Source organism: Aquila chrysaetos, chromosome 9, assembly GCF_900496995.4.
Source record: "Aquila chrysaetos chrysaetos chromosome 9, bAquChr1.4, whole genome shotgun sequence".
In the NCBI taxonomy this organism is placed as follows: Eukaryota; Metazoa; Chordata; class Aves; order Accipitriformes; family Accipitridae; genus Aquila; species Aquila chrysaetos.
Window position 1 is genome coordinate 27,203,614 of NC_044012.1, and position 23,221 is coordinate 27,226,834.

Sequence of the window (23,221 nt, forward strand, 5' to 3'; positions counted from 1 at the left end):
GGGGATGACGGGAAGCCAGACCCTCTCCCCCGGTCCCCAGGCTCTCAGCCGCAGACAAAGGTGTCTGCATGGCACCCCACCACCTGACACCTGCACCCCCACACCTGCGCTGCACCCCCCTGTTACACTGCACAGCGACCCTGCCACCCCCCAGCTTCCCCCCGGCTACAGTGCACCCCTTAGCTGCCCTGCACCCAACAGCTGCCCACATCCCCTAGCCGTAGCCCTCGCCCCGGGCTGCGCTGTGCTCCGGCCGGGCACTCGCTCCATTCGCTCTCTCCACCAATCAGCCGGCTCGGTCCCGCCCTCCCCGCGCTCTTACTGGCTCAGCCTCCTTGGCCTCATCCTCATACGATGGAGCGGACCAATGACCGCAGGCGCCAGCCGTGGCCAGCGGCTCACTCCGCCTCCCGCGCGGGGCACGCCGGGGATTGTAGTCGGGTGGCGGCGAAGCGCCGGCTGTCCCCGCGGCTCCGGACTACGCGTCCCGGCGAGCCCCGCGCCCGGGCGGAGAGCAGCGGGGCGGGGCAGGTCGCCTCGCCTCGCCTCCAACGCCGTTAACGCCGTCGGGGCGCTGGTAGCCGGTCTGGGCCGCGGTCTCGGTCACCATGAGCGGCAGCGGGGTGCGGGGTGCGGCGGCCGAGCGGGAGGAGTTCGTGAGCTTCTTCTCGCAGATCGTCCGCGACCTGACGGAGGGCGGCTTGGGGCATCCAGAGGTGGGCGACGCCGTGGCCCGGCTGAAGGAGGTGAGGGAGGCCCTGGGGGCCGGGGGAAGGTGGGGGCGGGGGCGCCGGGGCCGGGGCCGGGGCTGCCCGCTCCTCGCTGTCCGCAGGTGCTGGAGTACAACGTGCCAGGCGGGAAGTGCAACCGCGGGCTGACGGTGCTGGCCGCCTTCCGGGAGCTGGTGGCCCCCGAGCAGCAGGACCCGGAGAACCTCCGGTGCGCCTTGGCCGTCGGCTGGTGCATCGAGCTGGTAAGAGCTGGGGCGGGGGGGGGCGGACGGGGGCCCCGTGGGGATCCCGTAGGGACCCTGTGGGGACCCCCACCGTCCCCTAATCCAGCCTCTTGCAGTTCCAAGCCTTTTTCCTGGTGGCTGATGACATCATGGATGCGTCCCTCACCCGCCGGGGGCAGCTCTGCTGGTATAAGAAGGTGAGAGGGTTGAGGAGGCCTCTGTCCGCTGGGGGAGAGCAGGGAGTCCTGTGGGGTCAAGGTGTTTTGTGACACCTCCCTGCCCTCCTGGTGCAGGAGGGGATTGGTCTGGACGCCGTCAACGATGCCTTCCTCCTTGAGTCATCTGTCTACAGGCTGCTGAAGAAGTACTGCGGGGAGCGCCCCTACTACCTGAGCCTGCTGGAGCTTTTCTTGCAGGTAAGCCTAGCCCCTGCATCCCCTTCCCGCAGATTTACCTTGGGTCTGGGCCGTTTCTGGATGTTTGGTGGTGTGCAGGTCTCAGACTTTTCCTTAAGTTCCTGGGCATCCTGCCAGGCATGCACCCTTCTTTCAGACTCGGAGAGGAGTTGAAATGGGGCTTGGGTTTGGGGTTTTCAGTGTGCTGTTGGGACTTCCCTGGGGGATTGCATGAATAAATCCTTTCTTTCCTCTTCAGACTGCCTACCAGACCGAGCTTGGGCAGATGCTGGACCTCATCACTGCTCCTGTTTCTCAGGTGGATTTGAATCGCTTCAGTGAGCAGAGGTAAAGAGGCGGAAAGGGCAGAGATGCCAGCCCTGTTGTGGCAGGTTGGCTCTGCTTGCAGTCCCTTCCAGACTCTGTGTAAGAGAGACAACGGCTTGCTGAAATGCTGCTGTCACCTACCAGGCGTCGCGGAGCGAGTCTTGCTCACACTGTCAGAGCTTGGGGGCTGGTTTGGAAGGAGATGCTGTTTTTTCCTGCCGGCCCTGATCTGCAGAGCCCTGATGGGAGAGGAAGGCCTGGGCTTTGTCACTGAGCGTCGTTCCCTTGTCACAGGTATAAGGCAATTGTTAAGTACAAGACAGCATTCTACTCCTTCTACCTGCCCGTGGCTGCTGCCATGTACATGGTGAGTTTTATGCAAACAGTCTCAGGAGGGACCTAACCTTTGGTATGAGGCTGTCGAGGAGGGGAGGGAGTTTGGGAGATGGGAAAAGTAAGGGTGGAAGGCAAGTACTGGAAGGGTTTATTCCTTTTTCCTCCCCTCTTAGGCTGGTATTGACAGTAAGGAGGAGCATGACAATGCCAAAGTGATCTTGCTGGAGATGGGTGAATTCTTTCAGATCCAGGTAGGAGGTGGCTCCCCATCCCTCAGTGCTTGTAAGACACTGGTTGTGGCGCTCACGTGTTTCCATCTTCGTACAGGATGATTACCTGGACTGCTTTGGGGACCCGGAGGTGACGGGGAAGGTTGGCACTGATATCCAGGACAATAAGTGCAGCTGGCTGGTGGTGGAGTGTCTGCGTCGGGTTACACCAGACCAGAGGTGGATCCTGGAGGTAACACCACCAGGCTGACAAACCCCCTGGAGATGGGGGAGAGGTGGTGTGGACTCCCTCCCTGAGGACACAGTGTAGAGGGAATGTAGTGCCATAACATACACCTGAAAAGCCATGTGCCAGCCTGCAGAGCTGCACTGTGCTGCTACCTGGCTGGGAGAAGGCTTGGTTGTTGTGAGTAGTGTAAGACAGTAGCAGGGAGAACAAGAGGTGACTCCTGCCACACTTTGAACGAGCAGCTCTGGCAGTGGCCGTAAGCTGGACCTCAACCTGACTTGTTCTGGTGTTTTCTCAGGAGAACTATGGCTGTAAGGAGCCTGAGAAGGTGGCAAAGGTGAAGGAGCTCTATGAATCTCTGGGTATGAGGGCTGCTTTTCAGGAGTGTGAGGAGAGCAGCTATCACCGCCTGCAGGAGCTGATCAAAAAGCATGCCAACCGCCTCCCCAAGGAGATCTTTCTTGGCCTAGCTCAGAAGATTTACAAGCGCCAGAAGTGATGGTGGGCCTGCCTGTGGACTGCTTGCTCTTTCCTAAGGGGGCCTGGTGGGTTTGCCCCCCCCCCCGTAGCTGCCTCGAGCTGGTCCCTACCCACCATCCAGTGGGTCTCCTGCCCTGGGGTGGGGGGCCAGGGACTGTTTGTAGACTGTGGGGGGGGGCTGCTGGGGGGTTTGTAGATCATCCGCCAGCCTGTGTGTCAATAAATATAAATTATTGTGGTCGTATCGCTGCCTGGTGTCTGGGGATGGGGCTGAACCGGGGGGGGGGGGGGGGGGGGGGGGGCGGGGAGATGCCAGCACCCCCACGCTTTCCGGCCGCAGGGGTTGGGGGGGGGGGGGGGGGGGCGGACCGAAGCACCGCCCCCGCCGTCTCCCGGGAGGGGCGGGACCGGGGCGGCTCCCGGGCGGGGCGGGGGCGGGGCTCCTCCCTTCCGCCAGCCGCATTCGCCGCCGCAGCGCGACGAGGTGAGCGGGGCTGGGGGGCACGGCTGGCTCCAGGCAGCCGCAATGGGGAGGGGAAGGGGTGGCTGCAGCCCAGCAGCACCGCTCCCGCCGCGGGGGCCCGCCGGTCCTCCAGCCCCGGGACCTGAGCTCAGCGCCCGGTCGGGGCCGCCCCGGGGTCTGAGCTGACCATCCCCTGCCCGAGGCCGCCGGCAGATGCCCGGGGTCGGAGCTCTCCCCTCGACAGGGGCAGGGCCGAACGATGCGGCAGGCTGCAGCAGCTGCCATATCTGTGGCGTTTCTGAGGCCGAGCCAGGGCCGAGTGGCTCCTCACCCGACCCTTTGGCCGGCCGTGCCATCCTCCCTTGGCCAGGACCTCCCCGGCTGAGGTTTCAAGGGCGTTCACTCCTTGACGGCATCTCTGAGACACTCCTGACCCTCGAGACCCGGCAGAGGGAATTCAGCCCTGCCACTGTAGCTGCCTGGACTGGCCGGAGCTTCCTTGGACCATGCTCAGGTCGTGTTCCGCGGATCAGCCGCCGGCTCACCAGCAACTGGCTGCAGCCCCTGCCTGACTGGACAGGCCTGAGTTCGGTGGGGAGCTGTGGGGCAGCTCCTCTCGGCTGGGTGTATTCCTGTCTCTGAACCTACAGGCTCTTGTGCTGGTCCCCTGCAGCCGGCCCTTCCTTGCTCGGTGGCTGCCGCAAGATCACTGCCATCCCTCTTGCCCTGTTCGTTCCTCTCCAGGTTTGTGCTGCTGCGTTCTCCCCTGCCAACTGAAAGGGTGTTTGATGTTTGCAGGGAGCTGGATGGTCTGAAGAGGGGAGCTGTGGGGCTCTCTGAGGAGCCCTGGCACTACCAGTGAGGCAGCATCATGCTGGCTCCGAAGAAAGGCCTACTGTGCAACCTCAACCACATCCATCTGCAGCACATCTCCCTGGGGCTGCACCTCTCCCGGCACCCGGAGCTGCAAGAGAACTCTGGCTCCATAGGTGGAGGAGACCAGACTGGCTGCAGCGACTGCCCGGAGAACTATGACCAAGTAGATGCCAATTCTAACAATCCCTCCTTGAAATGTCAGTGTTGCGAGCATCACACTCAGCAGCTGGTGATGCTGGGTTTCCAGAACCAGGCAGCTCAAGAGGATTTCCCCTGCCTGCATGCTGGGGAGGAGGAGGTGGCTTCGCCTTGTGATGCCCCTTGTGATCTGGCTTCCTCCTCCTTCTCCTCTGTTAGCAGCTGCTCGGATTTCAGCTTGGATGACTCCCCGGTCTCTGTGTACTGCAAGGGGTTCTCCAGAGAAGAGTCCCAATCCCCTGAAAATCAGCCCACCATCAGTCCTATAGAAGATGCCCAGGATGGCAAGTCACTGGCTGACCAGGGTAGGACATGTGATGGAAGAGACGCCAACCTCAACCCCCCAGTGCTCCAGAGACCAGACGCCCTGGCTGGAGAGAGCCCGGACAGCCTCTGCAGCAGCAGCTTGCTCGACTCCCAGTGTGATGAGACCTCTCCCAGCATGGCAGCACAGGAGACCACCAGCATCTGCACCTACCTAGACCCTAACTGCAACCCCCTCCCCGACCCTGATGCTGTGCCTCCAGCTCCGCCGGCACCAGGACGGTGGGATCCCAGCCTGAGCAGAGCTCCTGAGCTGCAGCCCCGGGCTGGCAGCCTCCCCCCGCCTGTGCCCCCCCGGCCCCGGAGATGGCTGCAGGTTCTCAGTGGGCACAGAGCACAGCAGCCGCTCTTGCCTGCACAGCCGGCAGAGCCGGAGCCTGGCTCAGGTGACCTCTGCAGAGACGCAGGCAAGAAGACCATCACCTCCTTCCACGAGCTTGCCCAGAAGAGGAAGAGGAACGCCGCTGGGCCCACCCTTGCCCAGGCCAGGGCTGACCGGAGCGACTGGCTGATCATATTCTCACCTGACACGGAGCTGCCACCCCCCAGCGAGCTCCTCTCCAGCGCTGTGGGCCAGGAGCCAGCCTGGCCCCAGCTCCAGCACGACTGGCCAGCCAGACCTGCCAGCTCCAGGCAGAGAGAGGTGACAACGTTCAAGGAGCTGCGGTACCGCAGTGCCTCCAACAAGCCCAAGAGCCAGCCACCTGGCAAGTGGGCTGAGCCGGTGCCATCTCAGCACCCCTCTGCACCCCTTGAGACGGCCATAGGCGGTGAGGGCTTAGGCTGGGTGCCACCCATGCCTCTGGGCGGACAGTTGCTGGCATCTATGGACAGCCACCAGCTGAAGAGGAGGAGATCCCGACCAGGACTGCAGCCCATTGCGGAGGGGCAGCTGGGGGACGCAGAGGAAGGGGGGCTGCCACCACAAAGCTGTCTTCCAGGAGAGAAGGGGCTGGGCTCTGGCTGTGATAAAGATGCCCTTGTTCGGAGGCTTGGGGGTCCTGGTGGGGCCCCCTGGGTGCCAGGGATGGTCAAGAGAGGAGAAGAGACCGGCGGGGAGGGTAAGAGTTTGGGTCCCTTCCAAGCTGAGTGCAGGAGTGTCACCCTTTAGGGGACTGAGCGGGGCAGGGGGGACCTGCAGGCTCTGGCACAGCGGCCACGTCTGAGGCTGCAGGACCTGGGGGGGCAGCCAGTTGCGGAGGCGGTGGGTGCGTGTCGCAGCTGCATGCCAAGCCAGCCTGCTCCTTGCTAGCTGGCAAGATGGTTTCTGTGCCCCTCGAGCACTCTGTGCCGGGCAGGGCCGAGGGGCCACTGCTGCCTTCCGCTTCTTGCACGCGTGGGTTTTCCCCCTCCACATCTCCGGCTGCGCTCGGGTGGGACCCCTGAGTGTCCCCCCAGTCCCTGGGGCTGCCCTGGCCTGTCCCGGCTGCCCAGGGCCGGGCTGGCCCGCCCCGCCGAGACGGCACCTCCTCACCCCGCCCGGCCTACGGGCTCCCTCCGGGCCCTTCCTCTTCCCCGTCCTTCCCCACCGCGGGGCCCGCCCCGCCCCGCCCGCTGCCCTTCGCCCCGCCGCTGCCCCCGGCTCCATGGCCGAGCGCTACCCGGCCGGCCCCGGCCCCGGTGCTGCCGGCGGTGAGTGGGGCCGGGGCGGCGGGGCGGGCTCCTTGCGGCCTCCCGTGGCGGCCTCGGGCCTCGCTTCCCCCCGGCCCCGCCGCCCCCGTCACGCCCCTACGCCGGGGCAGCGCTTCACCGGCCGCGGGGGAGCCCGGCCGGGGCCCCGCGGGCTGCGCCTGACCCCGCCGCCCCCCCCCGGCTCTCTCCAGCCAGCGCCTCGCCGTCCGCCGCTGGAACCGCCCCGGGAGCAGCCCGGCCTGGCGGGGGGAGCACGGAGGGAGCCCGCCGCCCCCGGGAAGAGCAGAAGAAAGGTAACGGCCCCGCGGTGCCGGCCCCGCCGCCCACGCTCGGGGCCGAACGGCCGCTGGGCCGGGGCGGTTTCCCCTCCGGAGCCTCTGCCCGGTCCGGCCCGTCCTCGCTGAGCAGGGCTCCGGGAGGTGGCAGGGGCTTGGCGGGGGCGGCGGGGAGGTGAGGGGCTCGGCCCAGGGGCGGGGGTGGGCGGTGGGCCTGGCTGGTGTTTTGGGCGCGGGCACGGGCAGGCAGGGCTGCCTGCTGCGGGGCCCAGCCCTGCTCGCCTCTCGGCAGATGGGGCTGTCGAGCCGGAGAACGGGGGTGGGGCTGCCCAGGCATCTTGGAAACACCTTGAGGGTCTCCTGCCCACGTCTCCATCCTGGCCTTGTCCCCTTGGAAACGGCGGGTCCTTCATCCCTGCACCCGAGAGCTACAGGTTCCCAGGCAACGGCGTGGGATGCTCTGTTACCCTCCTGCCCGCTCCTCCCTGGCTCCTCCAGGCTTTGATGTCCAGAGCTGCTTCTTGCTGCAGCTGTGGCCAGCGTGATGCTGGTCAGCCCCAGCCAGCCCTGCACTGCTGATGGGCTGAGGCAGGTGCTGCAGTGGTGGTGGGGTCGGGTGCCATGTTGACATCTTCCTTTCTGTTGTCTGGCAGCCCTGCTGATTGCCGTCAGCACCGCCGTGGATAAGATTATTGCCCACTTCAGCACCGCGCGGAACCTCGTGCAGAAGGTTAGGGTCTGGGCTGAGGCTCTGGCTGGGCTGGGGTGGGTAGGAGCAAGGGCAGGCCATGCAGGCTTTGGGCAGGAGGGGCTTTGGGAGTTCCAGGGGGAGGATCCCACCATCCCTCCCTGCAGGCTCAGGGTTAGGTGCTGCCATTCCCCTCCCTCTCCTCTCCTTGTGCCACCCTACTTCAGGCCCAGCTGGGAGACAGCCGGCTCAGCCCAGATGTGGGTTATCTGCTGCTGCACACCCTCTGCCCTGCACTCTATGCCTTGGTGGAGGATGGGCTGAAGCCATTCCAGAAGGATGTTATCACAGGCCAAAGGAAAAATTCCCCCTGGAGGGTGGTGGAAGCCTCTGTGAAGACAGGTTGGTGTGTGGAACACGCTCCTGGAGATATTGGCATCTCAGGGTGCCTGAAGCCCTTTTCCAGCCTGGGCTGGGGGAGAATGTGTGCCCAGAGCAGTGACTGTCTGTTGTATATTTCACAGGCCCCAACACCCGCTCTCTCCACTCCCTGTGCTGGCACGTGGCTGGGCTGGCCCCTCTCAACAGCACCAGACAGAAGTTTCACGCCTTTATCCTCGGCCTTTTGAAGTGAGTATTGGGCCTGCTGGCCCAGGCTGTTCTTGCTGTGATGGTAGGTTGGAAGAGAGTCCCAGGAGCTCTAACTTGGGTTCCTTTTGTCTTGTTTAGCATTAAGCAGCTGGAGCTATGGATCTCTCACCTGCAGAAGAGCCCAGGTAAGGACACAGTGCCTGGAAGCTCCCCACCCAAGTCCTCTCCTGTTTGCCAGGGTGATAATCCCATACCTGTTCCACCCCACGATGCTTGGATTTCCATAGTGGATAAGGGCATTGTTTTTCATGGTGCATCTTCAATACAACACCCAGCAGAAGTTGATCTGACCTGCTAGGACAGACTAGCTGGCCCTGGGAGGGGTGTGTGGGCAAGGGCAGGGCATTTTGCAGCTGTGCATATCTCGTAGGTGTAATCTCCGTGCTGTATTCACCCACGGCCTTCTTTGCCCTGAGCCAAGGCCCTTTTCCCCACCTCGCTGATGAACTGCTGCTGCTCATCCAGCCCCTCTCGGTGCTGACTTTCCACATTGACCTGCTCTTTGAACACCACCACCTCTCCATGGATGTAAGACCCCTGTCCCATCAGCTAGAGTCGCCTCTGTCTCCTGCCCATCACTCTGCTCAGGCTCGAGGGGCTGTGCAGCCCTCTCTGGAGGGCCAAAGCAGTGCTGCAGGGGCAAGCCTGGAAGATGAGATCCCCCCTGATACTGTGGGGAGGGCAGCCGGTGCAGAGGGCAGCACAAGGTCCCAGTCCCAAGCAGCTGTGCGTGGGCTGGTCCCTGGCCCCCAGGTGGGGGCTGCCCTGCAGCAGACCTTCCAGCATGTGCTGTGGTGGGGCGACCAGCTCAGTCGCACTTTCCTGGGAGCTGACAGCCTCCCGGAGACCCGCAGGCCCAAAGCAGGCCCTCAGGATGCTGGGGCTGGCCTCAGTGGCTGGTGGGGCCAGCTGAGCCAGGCCTCCAGGATTTATGCTGCTCCCAGGAAGGAAAAGTTCCCTTTTGTCTGGTGGACAAAGCTGCAGACGGCTGTGGGGGATTCCAGCCCTGGCCAGGTTGCGCGATCCCAAACATCCGTGAATGAGCCTAAAGGCACGGAGCTGCAGCTCCTTCAGACCAAAGCTGTCCCTGAACTCTCCAGTCCAAAGTCCAGCAGCAGTGCTGACACCTCTGGGACCTCTTCCCCTGAAGACCTCCTCCCGCCTGCTGGAGCTGGAGCACCCACCAAGCCAGATGATCCTGCTGCTGAAGAGAAACTCCTGGTTGTTTGCCCAGAGCCTCATGCAAATAGGAACCAGGCAGCACCTTCTGACCCAGAGGCCGGTGGTCATCCTGGTCCTGACAAGGGCAGCTGGCTGGGCTGGCTCTTTGGAGCCACTAGCCCCTCTGCCAGGAGCTTCCCTCCCAGTCCTGATACCAACTCAGCTAGGTCCAGGTAAGACCCAGCCTGGGCAGGCAGGGTGGGGGGAGAAGCATGTGCTGAGGAAGGGTTTTTCTCCCAGGCAGCAAGCGGAGAGCACACCATGAGGCTCGCTGGCCTTGCAGGGTGTCTTGTACTGCCTGTTATCCAGGTTTTGTGCTCCTGGGATTAGCGCATTTCCCAAGTGCTGCTGTCATCGCATTGTATCAGTCCTTTAGAGCAGCAGGAGCTCGTGGTGGAGGCTTGGTGGTGCTTGACAGGGCCTTTGTCAGCTCCCAGACCACCAGAATAGTCTTGAGCAGGATGGGTGGGAAAAGGCTTCCCAGATGACCTTGTGGCTTCCTTTGCTTTGTGGCAGGAGACCTTCTAGCTGGCTGTCCCCCAGCGCATGTGTCCTGGCTGTGGTGGTGAAGGGGCTGACATCTGAGAAGACCCATGCCCAAGAACAGCCAGAGAGGAACATATCCAACTCACCCCAGACTCACAGGTGATGCAGGGCACTGTAGTGTTTGGGGCTGGAGAGCTGGTGGTGGATTTTTCAGGGTGGGGGAGCAGGGGAAGCAGGGGCTGTTTCCAGACATAGCCTGGCTATCCTACAAGCCTTTGTAGGGAAAGGCTTGCACCAACACTCCTTATTGCTAACTTCCACCTTGACTGCCCCCTCTGGGGATTCCCCCATCTCCTGCTGAGGTTTGGATGAACCTGTGTGTCTGCCTAGCCCTGGTCAGTTGTTTTTCGCAGACATTTTTGCAGGGAGTTTTGAGCATTTTGTTTCTCTTTTATGCTTTCTGGATACACAGCAGCTTGTTGGAGCAACCACATGGCAGCTCTGACCAAATTGTGGCAGGTCAGGAAAGCTGTAGTGGTCCATCTGTGCTTGTGCAGTGTCTGTCCAAGCAAGCACGGAGGGCGAGTGGCCATCCCACACCAACGTTCAGCTGTCTCCCTCCTCCCCAGCCCTCGCTGGCCCTGACCTAGATCTCCCCACCATGTCTGCACAAGAGCTGCTCATGCTCTGCTGCTGCTCCAAGGGTCTGCTTGGCAGGACAGCTTTGTGATGTGGCTTCTCGATCAAATCTGTCATCAGATGGCATCTCTGCCTGAGGAGGGTGGTCACTGGCTCCACACACGAGCATCAAAACCCTTGCAGAGTCCTGTGGGAGCCTCTCTCAGTGGTATCTGGGGTCCATGGGGAGGTGAATCCCCGATGGCATTTGTTGTGCAGGGCAGTTCGGGCGCTGTGTGACCACACTGGCACGGCCGATGGTCACCTGAGCTTCCAAAAAGGAGACATCCTGCAGCTGCTTTCCACCGTGGATGAAGACTGGATCTGCTGCTGCCATGGAAACAGCACTGGCCTAGTTCCTGTTGGTTACACATCCCTAATTTTGTGAAGAGACCTGAGGAAGCAGGTGCCACCTCCTGGAAGGACTGTCTCCTACCATGTCTTCACCACCTTCAGGGCTGGCAGTTCTGCAGGGGACCCTGCCCTCGTGCCCGTCGCTGCTGCTCTCATTTGCATGTTACTGTCTGCCGTGGGTGCATCCCATGAGCCACTGCTGTGTGTGTCCCTGCAGAGCTGCTGGTACTTCACTGTGGCTCCCATTTGGGAACTGCTCTCATTCATGCTTCCTCAGCTGCTGCCCACGCCGGTGCCGAGGAGGGAAGGATCCTGTCCCTGTGCGGTGCTCACAGTCCTGGATGTTGTCTCTGTGCTGTTTGTGTCCTGCTGCTGCTGCCACCTCCATGTGCCCTGGTCTGCCCTGGTGCTGGGGCTGGTGGCCCAGGCTGGCCCCAGCTGCGGCTGCACAGTCCCAGCACTCTGTAAATAGTTGTAATCACAGGAACGAGCTTATTGGGGGGGAAAGCTGGAAATAAAGGTTGTGACTCACGTGTCTGCATGTGTGAATGGATCATTGTGGTTGGGGTGGGGAGGGTGGGGGGGGTGGGGGAGGGCGGCTGGAAATGGCCATGTGGCCCACCCCTGTGTGGGTGGCCGGGGCTGGTGGTGGGGTCTTTGGCAAGTAAATGCTCTTGCGGAAGAAGCCAGCACATGTGGGGCTGCGCTGGTGCTCAACATACCAACAGCAGAGGTCAACCACAGTAAGGTGTCATGTCCTGGCAGAAAGTGCCCAGTCTCCTGCATGGTGTAGGAAGAGGCAGCTGCAAACATGCAGAGCCAGAAATAACCCTGGAAAAGTGTGCGTCATGCTGGCTGGCTGGTAACCAGCCTCCCCACCAACCCCAAGATGGAAGCTGCACAGCACTAGTAAAGGTATGTGTTTGTTTAGTTATTTATTTAAATTATACTCATCTTTTTTAGTGAGTCACAGGATGTCAGGAGGGGCAGGATAGCTTCTATTTTTTTCAAGTTTTTCTCATTGCTTGTGATTTTATACCACACTGTTTACATTTTATACTGGGCTTCCCAGTAAAAGAGAGATGTGGACGTATTGGAGAGTGTCCAGCGAAGGGCCACAAGGCAATAGCAGCTTTTCATAGGGGCAACTTTGGGGCCACTGCTCTCTTCTATGGACCAAGAACCACATTTCATCCTTCTACCTTCCACTGTTTCAGTGGAAAAGGAAACCTTGCTTCAGCTGCCAGGCCGTGGCCTGCTTTGAGGATAAAGCTGCTCTTTTTATTCTGTTCTCATTTTCATTTCTCTCTCTGGAATTTTTACTCTTAGACAAGGGACATTATATCTTAATTAGAATGTTATTTGGCTTGCCTTAAGTAGGTTTGGTTGAATTCCACAACTGCCTCTAGCCTTTGAAATGGGGTCAAGCCAGCAGGAGATGAATCCAGGTACTTTTTCAACTTTTTTCTTTTTTTTAATAATAAAGCATTACAGTCCTTGGCATGGTGGCTCTAGTTTAAAAGGAAGACAAGCGTATGGGTCAAGTGTGTCATTTTAATGACCGCAGCGATTCAAGCTAGGTAATGGAAAAAGGAAAAATCAAGTTACATTAGAAGGGGGGATCATCAAGAAGCTATTTCATTTCTAAGTGACTAACACAAACAGTTATCAAATTTATTCCCAGCAACCACTTTTGAACCAGAGGAATTTTAAACCCTAACAGATTTGAAAGAACTGTATCTCATTAGTACCAACCTTGACAGAGGGTACAAGAGAAAATGGAAGGCTGACAAAGCCTTAGAGAGGCTGTGTTCCTTAATGTTCTGCTGTGTGCCAACAAGCACAGGGCAGGATAATGGTATGGGATTGGGATTGGGCTGACAGCTCCCGACAACTCAAAAACACCTCTTAGCCTTCCTAGTTTACCAGACTTTTTGGTAGCAGAGGGGAACATGCCACACAGTGCAAGTCATTTTTCTGACATGACTCTGGTCTAATATTAGCGGGGGTAAGTGCACTGCTACTGTGAGATGCATTAATGACGTTGACAGAACTGAATCTGCTGTCTATGCAGGCATGGGAGACAATGTCCCTAAGTACCAGGGGTTTATATTCTGGGAGTAGGCACTAAATTTGTAGATTTAATGGGTCATGTTCATCCTGCCATTATGTACAATCACGGTTACACACCCTCTGACTACCAAACAGTCAATGTTTGTGCTGATGCTCCTGTCACTCTGCATGCATGCTGCCATCATCCCTCCTGCCAAGATCTGACCAGAAGAACCATCAGCACCAAATTAAATCCTAGCAAAACACCATCACCCATCAAAAAATTGGATATTTGAAAGAGACAGGGCAACAACCCCCAGAAAAGCAGCTGTAGGAGAGTCAAAACATGACAGGAGCAGTTGAGACAAAGCAGCAAGAAATGAAAATCAAAGACATGTCAAAGAAAACCCCACAAGTCATCAATAGGAAAAGATTTTCCATTTAATACTAGACTCTCTCAGGATTGAGATGCAGGCTTTTTATGCAATTACATCCAATGTTAAAATTGGTAATACATAATTTACAAAGATTAACATCAAAACAATGATCTATTTAGATATGCTTTGTAAAAAGGAAATATATTAGCAGCATTTATTTTCAGCAATCACACAGCCTACACCCATGCAGACTAAGAGTTCATATCTATTTGCAATAATGTAGTGCTTCCTGGTCTTAAAACAGCGATCCTGGTGACACACTGGTCTTTTCATTATTATAAAATAACCAAAAAATAAAAAAAGTCATTAATTTCTACACCAGTAAGAAAAACAATTCTTTGCACTTACCTAACATTTGATTGTCTAAAAAACATTTTGTTTAGTCTTTCAACAAAAGAAAGATAAAATGACAGAGCTAGTGTCTCGCTTCTGTATGCACTTTATTTTTTAAAAACTTTTTAGTGTTTAACACCATTTGAGACAATGATTTCTGTTTTAAACTAAATGAGACAACTCAAGATTTTGGACATGCGATATTCCTACTACACGCATGAGTATTTTATACTCAGGGTTCCTGGTACTGTACAGTGCTTCTCTACAGTAAGAAAATATTCCAAACTATTTTCTTATTTCTTTTTTTTTTTTTTTAATAAAATATTTTTTCTCAAAGGGTTTTTTCCTTTCTTTTTTTTTTTTCTTTTTAAATCAACACATAAAAGTTAATGGAATGAGTCATGTTCCACTAAGAGTAAAATAATTATAATAATAACAAGAATGTACATTAGGACAAGCTTGGTCCATTAAAAAGGAACATGTAACTACTGTATTGCTTTACATCCACGCAGCAGATATATACAACTTGGCACATTAAAAACTGGTTTTCTTATAAGAACATCTAAAACAGGACTGTATATGCATATGTACGTCTGAAAGACAAAAAAGCAAAGCCATTTTAAAGGGGCAGCGTATGCTGACCACCCCCTCCCTTTGCCACAGCCTGGCCCTGGCCCAGAGACAGGCAACAGCTTCGTGGCTCTGCACACCTGGAAAGTTGTTGGGTGCAGTACAGGGAGTCCTGCTGCAGCACTGGTTTGTGGTATGTTACGGCAATTGCAGTTTCATGCAGTGAGAAATCAGTGCCTCGGCTGTTGCTTTCGGGAATAATACTTTTCGTCAGGGCAGAGAGAGAGGGCGGTGTGAGATACACTGTCTCTTAATTTAAGAGACAGACATTTTAAGCTGTACAACCAGAACACAAGAATAGTGTTAGCAGTTGATATATTCTACAGTTCACAACAAATACTCGCTCTGAATACTGCTTGACGGTTCATGTAGTGAAGTTTCCTTTTTTTTTGTTCTTTTTCTTTTAACAGATTTTAATTTGCACAACACACTAGACACACAAGAACCACAGCTTATCAAAAAAACCAACAGCAATGGTGTTGTCAGGATTTGACTTGCTTTATAAAATTTCTCTGCAGAAAAAAGTGAAAAAAATCACACCCCACCCCCTCCCCCCTCTATGATGCAGAACAAGTGCCTCAACCATCCAACTCCTGCTTTGCTCCAAGGTGACTTTGGAAGTTTCTCCTTGTCACAGACCAAAGGTACATGTGTGCACTGGCCATTCCACGGTGAACCTTTCGCACGTTTGGGTGCGTTTCTTCTTGGAACTTGTGCAAATCAGAGGCCACAACTTTAGGGCAGCCTTTAATTTTAAGCCACTGGGCCTTAACCCTCCCATCTGGATTTCATTCACTGGCATGGGCCATGGCGGTGCCAACAGTATCTTGTACAATCACAGGTTAATTGGTGAATATGGGGAATATTCTCATCAGAGTCAGTCAGTTGTTATCCTTCTTACCTCCCTGTTTTTATGGTTTTTATTTTTTTTTCCTCTGAGTGGGAATATCAAGCAAAAATAAATTAAATTTGACCATCCTGGACAATAACCACGAGATTTTTCTCAGTACCTAACATCAATACAAGGCACGCCCAACAACACACACACCATAAGAGCACTGCAGAGCAGGGCAGGGCAACCTGCCAACCCAGACATCTAAGTGCTAACTGTTTGTATATTTGTCAGTTTTCTGCTGCCCTCTTTTCCTTGGCTGGTGCAGAGGAAGTTGGGCTCCTGCCCTCAGTCCTCAGCAGACCTTGTAGCAGACTCCAGATCACAGCTTCCTCTCGTGGCATCACTTCCTGAAGCTGCTCTCCGGGATGGTCAGAGTGCGCCGCCTCAGTTTTCTTCCTGATCCTTCCTCCAGCAAGTAAGTGACATCAATAGCTGCAACAGACCACAGGCTTTTGGTAAAAGAAGGTGATACCAGTAACAGTTTTCCTATTTTCCTATTCACGGTTCTTTCAAGGATGTTTCCATCCACAGTGATATTCAAAACTCCACTGGACAAGGTGCTGAACAACCTGATTTAAGTTTGAAGTTGGCCCTGCTTTGAGTCATGTTTGGATCGGACGACCTCCAAAGATCCTTCCAACCTAAATTATTCTATGAGTCCATGATTATTTTGCATTAACTCCCAGAACACAAAAGAGACTGGACAGAGCTCATCGTAGGCTTTAAATTAAAAACAGAGACATACTTAACCAGTGCAACCACTGCACCCTTATTCTACAAGTTAGACAATACCTAAGGAAGTTACTTAGAACCCAATGGAAAGCTTATTAAAGGTCAAAAGAGGCTTTCCAAATTCTCTTCAGTCTTTCTTTGCATGTCAAGTTTCTCAGTTGTAAACACAGAATAATGGGGGGAATTGGTCTTAAGAAAGTTTTTGTGGTTACTAAAATATTATATAAAACACAGTGTCAGTCATAAGAAATTTCATTTGGATTTAGTGGAAATTGCTACTGTTGCAAAACAAAACATTGCTGTAAAGAAAATTAATTATTAATAACGTCCACTAGCAGTAAATTCAGACAAAAATGTTTATTTTATCAACACAGTCTGCAGCAAACTGAAAACAAACCTGTAGAAGAAATGCTATTGTGTAATCATAGCATAAAATCTCACCATTTTTCCCTGGGATTTTCTCTAAGAGGTTTAGCAGGATTTGATTAAGTCTCTCTCTCTGAATATGCCGCCTTTCCTCTGGAGTGCACAGCTGCCTTGTGTTGGAATTGCTTTCTTCCACCTTTTTATCAGTTTCACAGGTCTCACTAGAGACTGCCTCTTTTTCTGGCTCCTCTAGGCTAGGCATCTCACGTGAAGTTTGATCTTGATTTCCTAATACATCCTCAATAAGTGGAAGAGAATCTTCTTCTTGGTTTAAGTCTTTTATCTGTGGTTTTGAGCGATCTGTTTTCCAGGACGATCTAGCAGGAAAAGAAGGGTTTAAAAACCACAATTTTTGAGACACTCGTCTGAAAGGCCAATTACTAGTGAGTCAAGGACTCCTCAGTAGGTAGGGGGCTTTCTGGAATCTCAGTCATTTGACTTAATGCATGTGTTCAAACCCACCAGTTACTATCTACGGGAGGCTGTGTTCCTATAACCTTGTTTGCATAATATCAAATGCAGTCTTTTAAAAACAAATTGCTTTTTAATTTCAATTTGTAAAGGTTTTTATCTTCCAAAATAGTTGAGCTTGGCACTTACTGATGTTTTTCTGCAATAATCATGGCTCTTGATGGGTATTTTTAGTCTCTAACAGAACAGAGAGAGTGCATTGGCCCTGGCTCTTATTACAGTGCAAACATGGGCAGCGTGTTCAGGGATCTGATCTCCCTTTGTGCAGGAAGGCTGGATGCTCTTGTCCTGGGCTCTGCCATCTCCCACATTCTGTTGCCTTTGCTAACTTTCAAAATGGCTTCTGTACTCTTCCTTATGTATATTATTAAGGAACACTGAGGCTGCTTCTATATTCTATCCCTCCTCACTTGTTCCCTTTTCTGTCTTTGAAAGTTTAGAGGATTGCTTTAAATAATTTAAACTTCTTATTTCCATAGCACCCAGGGGAAATGGGTAGCAAAAACAGCGGGCACTTGACAAACAAACAGGATTATACCATCTCTTCTCAACGAACAATCTGGTAGGTAAGACTCACCTGCCTCCATTTCTCTTGTAGTTGTCTGGTACATAATGAGGCTATAACAACAATAAAGATTATGGTTAATACCAAATAAAATTCACAGTGGAAGAAAGTGCTCGTCTATCAAATATTCTCTAAGTACCAATACAGGACTTGCCTATCTGACACTTTGGAAATGCCAGTGCACGGCTGGCATATCTCACACATCAGACAAATTCAAAGGAGAAGGCATAATCATGTAATAAGGATAAATTAAATCCAGACTTATTATGTGATTCTTCGTATCTTCTAAATAAATTTCAAGCCACAGACCATCATGATAAAAATAATCTTTGCTTTCTGCACAGCAGAAGTTTGGAACCATCTCTAAACTCACTACAAAAATCTCTCTGCTTCCAGGAAGAAAAGCGCTTACTTGCAAAATATCTGCCAGATCTGATACCCCTGTGCTCAGAGACAAAGTAGTCCTGTGTAGGAGGACGTGCACAATGAAGAGTTGCTACTTCCATGGAATAGGGGAAAATGAGACAGTGAAATGAACAGATATTCAGATGGAGGATGTTAAGGAAGACTGTACTTCATGATTTTGCTGCCTATCTGTCTGCTGTTTTTTTTGATAAGACATCTATTTTCAGTGATAATTATATATATATATAAAGTAAGCAGTATGTCATTTGATAGAGCAGGGAAATGGAAATAGGAAAATACTGCTTTTCTGTATTGGGAATCACTGTTCAAAGGTACTGCTGGAAACCATTTTTTAAGCAAGTTTATTAATACATGGAGTAATTATACCAAAGGAAAGAAAGCCTGACACAGACAGGCTAACAAACTCACACTGGACTATATGTTGTTTGATTCTCTAAAACACTGCAGAATTGTGACCAGAAAGTGAGTTTTAAGATTTCCTTCACTCAGGAGTGGCTTAAATGAAATTAGCATCTAGAGTTCAGTCAGAAACCACAGTCTCTAAACTTATACATCACCATTTGTTCAACATCTGTTTGCCTTTGAACTGCATATTCTCTGTCTACAGTCAATTTCTCTTTCCAAGCTTTCTTTCTAGCCAGCTTTTAATCCAGACTGTGTATGCCTATGTGTCAGCTTCCTTCAGTTTACCAAGCTTCATTCATAAGCAGAAAGCCAGGGGCATTCAAAATATACGTCCAGTCTTTTAGTAAAAAGTAAGAAAGCTAAGAGGAGAAACACTTACAGAAAAGTCTCTCTTGGGCGTGAGTTTCTTGGGGAAGTGGTCAAAGGCATAGGGCTTGGTGCAGACAGGATAACGATTCCGGTGGATCTTGTAGAAGAGATGAGCTGATTTATCAAGGCGGTAATCGCAAATATATACATCTTGCTCCTTCACGCCTTTTGGCCTCCCTGCGGTTTCAAAACAAAGCACACAGGAAAAAAAGTTAATCAGATTCAAGAGGAAACACATGGTATACCAGAACAAGAACAAGCCATACACAGTGTCAGAGAAGTAGGGGGCTGTCAGAACTGTTAGGTGGGATGGCAAGCATTCTTGTTTGTTCTCCTTGATTCATAATCATAATAGCAGACACATTGCTAGTTCAATTTAAGAGGAAAACCTGTATACTCTAATCAAATAGTACCCAAACTTTTGCAAAAACTATTATCAACTGCCATCACTTTCTCTTCCCGGCCCACCACAATCCCACCTTGCTGCTGTCTCTTCAGTACTGGCCCCCTTAGAACAGATATCACTGTCCCAGTGCTAAAGCAATAATGCTTCCTCAGCTCTGATACCCTGTAAACATTGGCTACGGCCTTTTTACAGCAGTAACTATTTTAGCATACTTCCCAAATTATTAGAAAGGTATATTATATTTAATTTCTCATCCCGTTAAGTTTCCTTACCTTTGCAGTAGGTGTATAGGTCAAGAACACAGCATGTTCCCACCACAGCCTCTAAGGGGATAATTTCATACAACGGCACCCGGAAGAGCTCATTGTGATAAAACTTTCGAGAGGGGGAATGATGTGTTTCATGTGGACGGAAATAATGATGACCAAATGCAAACCGCTCCTCTCTGTTTGAAGGTGTAAAGGTAAGAGAAAGAGAGAAACAGAAGGGAAAAAAAGACTATTTCTGTAAGCCCATGATACAACTTAATGCCCTCCACTTAATTTTGAATTATCTATCTTGCACTTTTGCAATGACTGATGAAAAGCGAAGTCACATGAATATTACATATTCAACTTTATCGCCTTCAGTAAGTGGAAATACTCCTAGTGTGATTCTTATGAACATGGCAGACTTACTGTGCTGCTATCATTGGAGCATATGCATTTAATCACGTTACAGTGGCTTAGCAAGTCAGTTATTGTTAGCTGAGCCAATTCAGCTGTCAGCGTGTATTCTCAGCCTATTCCAACAGTGAGGAAAGTAAATCAACTTCTGTCTCTCATCCGTTGCTTAAACCTCCAGCCTTACATGTTTTCACTTTGCAGTTGTGGAGCACAAGCAGAGACAAGTGGGAAATCATCAAGTCTTTGTAACTGAGCCGTGTTCAGTTCTGCATTTTTAAGCTACGACAAGACTTCCACAAAATTACTGTGTTTTGACAGGTAGGTATATGGAATGTCTCAAATTCAAAAGATGCCTTGAACATACTTCTCATTTTTCCAGAGTTTTTCAATGCGGAAAATATCGAGTTTCTCCCTGTTGATGTGGGACAGCAGCCGATACGACTGCCGGACAGGGTGTCCATCTGGAGTTCTACGGCTGTCTCTCATCAGGTAAACACAATCACCTGGCAAGAGGCACAAAATATACACCTGTAAAGAACTTTTCATGAGTCCAGCACACCAAAAATAGAGGAGTAAATGGTTTCATTAAAACTAACATGACAAAGCTACCTAATGTTGAATTGTAAAGAGCGATGCAAAACCAATGCAGAACCGGCAAAAGGAGGAAAGGTTACCTTGATCATTTTCACAAAAGCTTTATAGCAAGAACTAAACGTAACTTCAATTGTATGCCCAGACTGAAAATACTAACATGTACTGAATCAAGATAAATTATGACAGACCGCAGGATGTGTAACAAAATAAGTTTTGATTAGGAAAATGTGTCGAAATTAGTGATAGCTCCAATGTTTAAAGAATAAATCTAAGCTTTAAGAGAGAAGACACTTAGATTATTATTAAGAAAATAAATCATTCACTGAGAAGCCCCAAGCCTTTGATTATTCCAGCAGAACTCAAATAAGATGCATAGCTCAGGAAAGGTAAGCAGAACTCAAAAAGGGCTGAACAAAATGATACCCCTGGCAACTAAAAAAGTCTTTCGCAAGTGCAACCCCTAAACAGGTCCCTAAACTTCTATTTATTCATTTTGTCCCATGAGTGAATTAACTCTTTAATTTCTGTGCTCTGACCTGTGAAATGGCATTAAACTGGGCCACCCCCCAGACTTGACTCCCATTCTTACTTGTACACTGCACCTTTCTTTGTGGCCATGACTATCATTCGATAGGGTGAAAATACACTGCTCCATTCAAAAAGACTTTCTCCTTTAGGGAAAAAGCTTTAATCAATAATGTTCACAAAGAACCTGAAGACTCTCACAGGGAGAACTTTTGGGAAACTAAAAGTATTACTGAAAATATAATTGGATTTAGTATATAGTATTTAAAAATCAATTCCACCTTTTCTGTTATTTATTGCACAGTGAACAAAAAACTGGGAGGTCCCAAGTCATAAAAAAATTAAGAAAAACTACCCTGGGTAAGATCAAAGGTCATATAGCATAGTATTCTAGCTAGAAAATTGGGCAGTAGCTGATGCTTAGGAGGAAGAAGCATAGGAATAAGGCATGCATAGGAAAAGCCTTCCCTTCAGGTTTCCTTTAATCTCTGTTTTACAGACTTTTAAAGCTAAAGGCTATAGCTGGACCACTGTGCATAAATAGGCAGGGATTAATCCTTCCTCCAAGAATTTGTCTTATCTTTTTGGAACCACTTATACTCTTGACCTCTCCAACTTCCTGTTGCAATGCTTCCCATAGTTTAGTTACGTTTTTGTAAAAAAATACTTCCTATTGTTTAGTATGTTGCCTGCTAATTTCAGTGTTTATTCCCTAATTTCTACATTGTTGCACTTTCCTATGCCACTCATTTCATAGACCTTTATCATATCACCCTTCAAATCATCTGCGTAGACTTTGTTCACAGCAAAGATGTTTCATATCTGATTAACCTTGTCATCGTGCTTGTTTTTACAAGTAGTAAGGTACTCTTTCTGAGATGGGATGACAGGAACAGTACACAGCATGCAAGACAGACACACCGTAAGACTACAGAATGGCACAATTACTTTTTCTGTTTTGTTCATAATAATTTCTGATACTCAGTCTACCTTTTTGACTCATGCCGAACATTTCTCTTATGTTTCCATTAAATTGCAACGACTCCTGGATTTTCTTTCCCCTAAGTACATACTTGTTTTTGTGTATGTGCAGTTATGTCTATTTTCCTTCCATGTACATTACTATTATTTAATTAGCAGGTTCTGTCTCTGTTATTTCCACAGCTTAGTAAAAAGATGCTAGAGAACCACCAAGTACAACGTGGCCCCAGGTTCATGAACACCTCAGTTTTGTTCTCCCTTAGCTTATAACCAAACTTAAGATTAAGGTGAAGGACATGTAATTACGTTTTCATAAATATGATCTCATTTATCAATCTTGTATAAGTTTAAAAGATGATCTTAAGGACTCCTCATATGCAAAAATCGCTTTAAGGTTTATGTAGTCGCCTGTCACTCTAACAGTGGAGTACAATACACTGGACTATTAAAAAAATGCTGATTTAAAACAGAGATGACATGGGCCATATGGGCACTGACATCTGCCTACAACCATGAAGCCAGCTTTTAAACCTTCTGATACACCAGGATCCCTATTAAACAAACAGAAGCTGTAGCTGTAGGAAGGAGAGATAGAGTTTTATTCTAGCTTGATTAAGTAAAAAACTGGACTGAAGACAGAATGACATAGGCTTGCATATAAGCTAGCAGAGTGCAAGCTCTTCAAGGACTCAGCTTGTATTTGCTGGTGATAAGCCTGTACTCACCCATTGTATTAGCTCTTCTTACTATCTGAGCTATAGCTGGGATAACATCATCTTCATTTTACTAAGTTAAGGATTACTTTTAAGCAACCCACCTCCCTAATTTCTGTAAAAGACTCATAGAGAAAAAAAAGTAAGGTACATGCTGAGACCAGCTGCTGGCCCCAAGCAGAATGTAAATAAAACCACCTATTTTTGGCTGTTATTTTACATTTGCTACTTTCAACTCTTCTTCCCTACCTCTTCAGTGAGAATAAAGCAACTCTAGTACTTACTGTACCTGACTAAAAAAGGAGTATTCAGAAAGAAATGTACACCAATACTCTCTTGCCCTAAAGATCAGGAAGCTTGATTTCAAGTTTATCCAGGCATTACTGACTACTGAAATAGCTACCCCTCTGTCTCGAAAAGGGAGTTTATAGTTCTGTGTTTCCACAGAAGAGATGCAGCTGCTATTGCTGGTGCATCAGCAATAATGACATATGACAGTTTCTGGCTATGTGGGTTTTCTGAGATCCATTTTGACTTCTGTTTATCAACTCACATGTGAGGCAGAACTCCTTGTTCACTCTGCAGGATGTTACGGACCAACTGATCAAATCTATTTGCATAATCTCCTGTTTTTACATGTTAGGTAATTTTTGCAGAGGAAGCATGTCTGTAGTATATAACTCAAAAACCTTAAGTAAAATTGTCAAGAAATTAAAAAACTAAGTCCTCTAACCAGAGACTGAGGGACCCTGACTTATTTAGAGGGATTTGATCACAGTAAAGTGTGTGCACTGACGC

General features: G+C 50.8%; 3 protein-coding genes across 10 annotated transcripts in view; 2 read left to right on the forward strand and 1 right to left on the reverse strand.

The window, feature by feature from the left end:
* The first annotated feature begins 520 nt into the window (after positions 1–520).
* Positions 521–3,196, forward strand: FDPS (farnesyl diphosphate synthase). The gene is made up of 9 exons (XM_030026688.2): positions 521–746; positions 833–973; positions 1,072–1,152; positions 1,249–1,371; positions 1,610–1,698; positions 1,972–2,044; positions 2,187–2,264; positions 2,341–2,475; positions 2,771–3,196. Exons 1-9 carry the CDS (start codon positions 609–611, stop codon positions 2,969–2,971), a joined length of 1,059 nt encoding a protein of 352 aa, XP_029882548.1. The 5' UTR covers positions 521–608; the 3' UTR covers positions 2,972–3,196.
* Positions 3,197–3,359: 163 nt separating this feature from the next.
* RUSC1 (RUN and SH3 domain containing 1) lies at positions 3,360–11,333 on the forward strand. Of its 5 annotated transcripts, none has more exons than XM_030026255.2 (10): positions 3,360–3,436; positions 4,214–5,874; positions 6,637–6,738; positions 7,374–7,450; positions 7,636–7,810; positions 7,933–8,038; positions 8,138–8,184; positions 8,430–9,453; positions 9,797–9,925; positions 10,664–11,333. In XM_030026255.2, the coding sequence occupies exons 2-10, from the start codon at positions 4,287–4,289 to the stop codon at positions 10,830–10,832; spliced, it is 3,417 nt and encodes a 1,138-aa protein (XP_029882115.1). In that variant the 5' UTR covers positions 3,360–3,436; positions 4,214–4,286; the 3' UTR covers positions 10,833–11,333. The 5 variants fall into 5 exon arrangements, with proteins under 5 accessions (XP_029882115.1, XP_029882117.1, XP_029882119.1 ...); XM_030026257.2 differs by lacking the exon at positions 3,360–3,436 and adding an exon at positions 3,962–4,120; XM_030026259.2 differs by lacking the exons at positions 3,360–3,436; positions 10,664–11,333 and adding an exon at positions 10,396–10,657 and having other exon boundaries at positions 4,151–5,874.
* Positions 11,334–13,273: 1,940 nt separating this feature from the next.
* Positions 13,274–23,221, reverse strand: part of ASH1L (ASH1 like histone lysine methyltransferase) — a 64,629-nt gene continuing 54,681 nt past the window's right edge. For all 4 annotated transcript variants that reach the window (XM_041126275.1, XM_041126274.1, XM_030026202.2 and 1 more), the window contains 6 exons: positions 19,975–20,113; positions 19,218–19,390; positions 18,550–18,716; positions 17,352–17,392; positions 16,319–16,620; positions 13,274–15,577 (listed from right to left, as the gene is read on the reverse strand). In XM_041126275.1, coding sequence (XP_040982209.1) covers positions 15,486–15,577; positions 16,319–16,620; positions 17,352–17,392; positions 18,550–18,716; positions 19,218–19,390; positions 19,975–20,113 — 914 coding nt within the window. In that variant the 3' untranslated portion in view covers positions 13,274–15,485. The remainder of the gene's footprint in view (positions 15,578–16,318; positions 16,621–17,351; positions 17,393–18,549; positions 18,717–19,217; positions 19,391–19,974; positions 20,114–23,221) is intronic.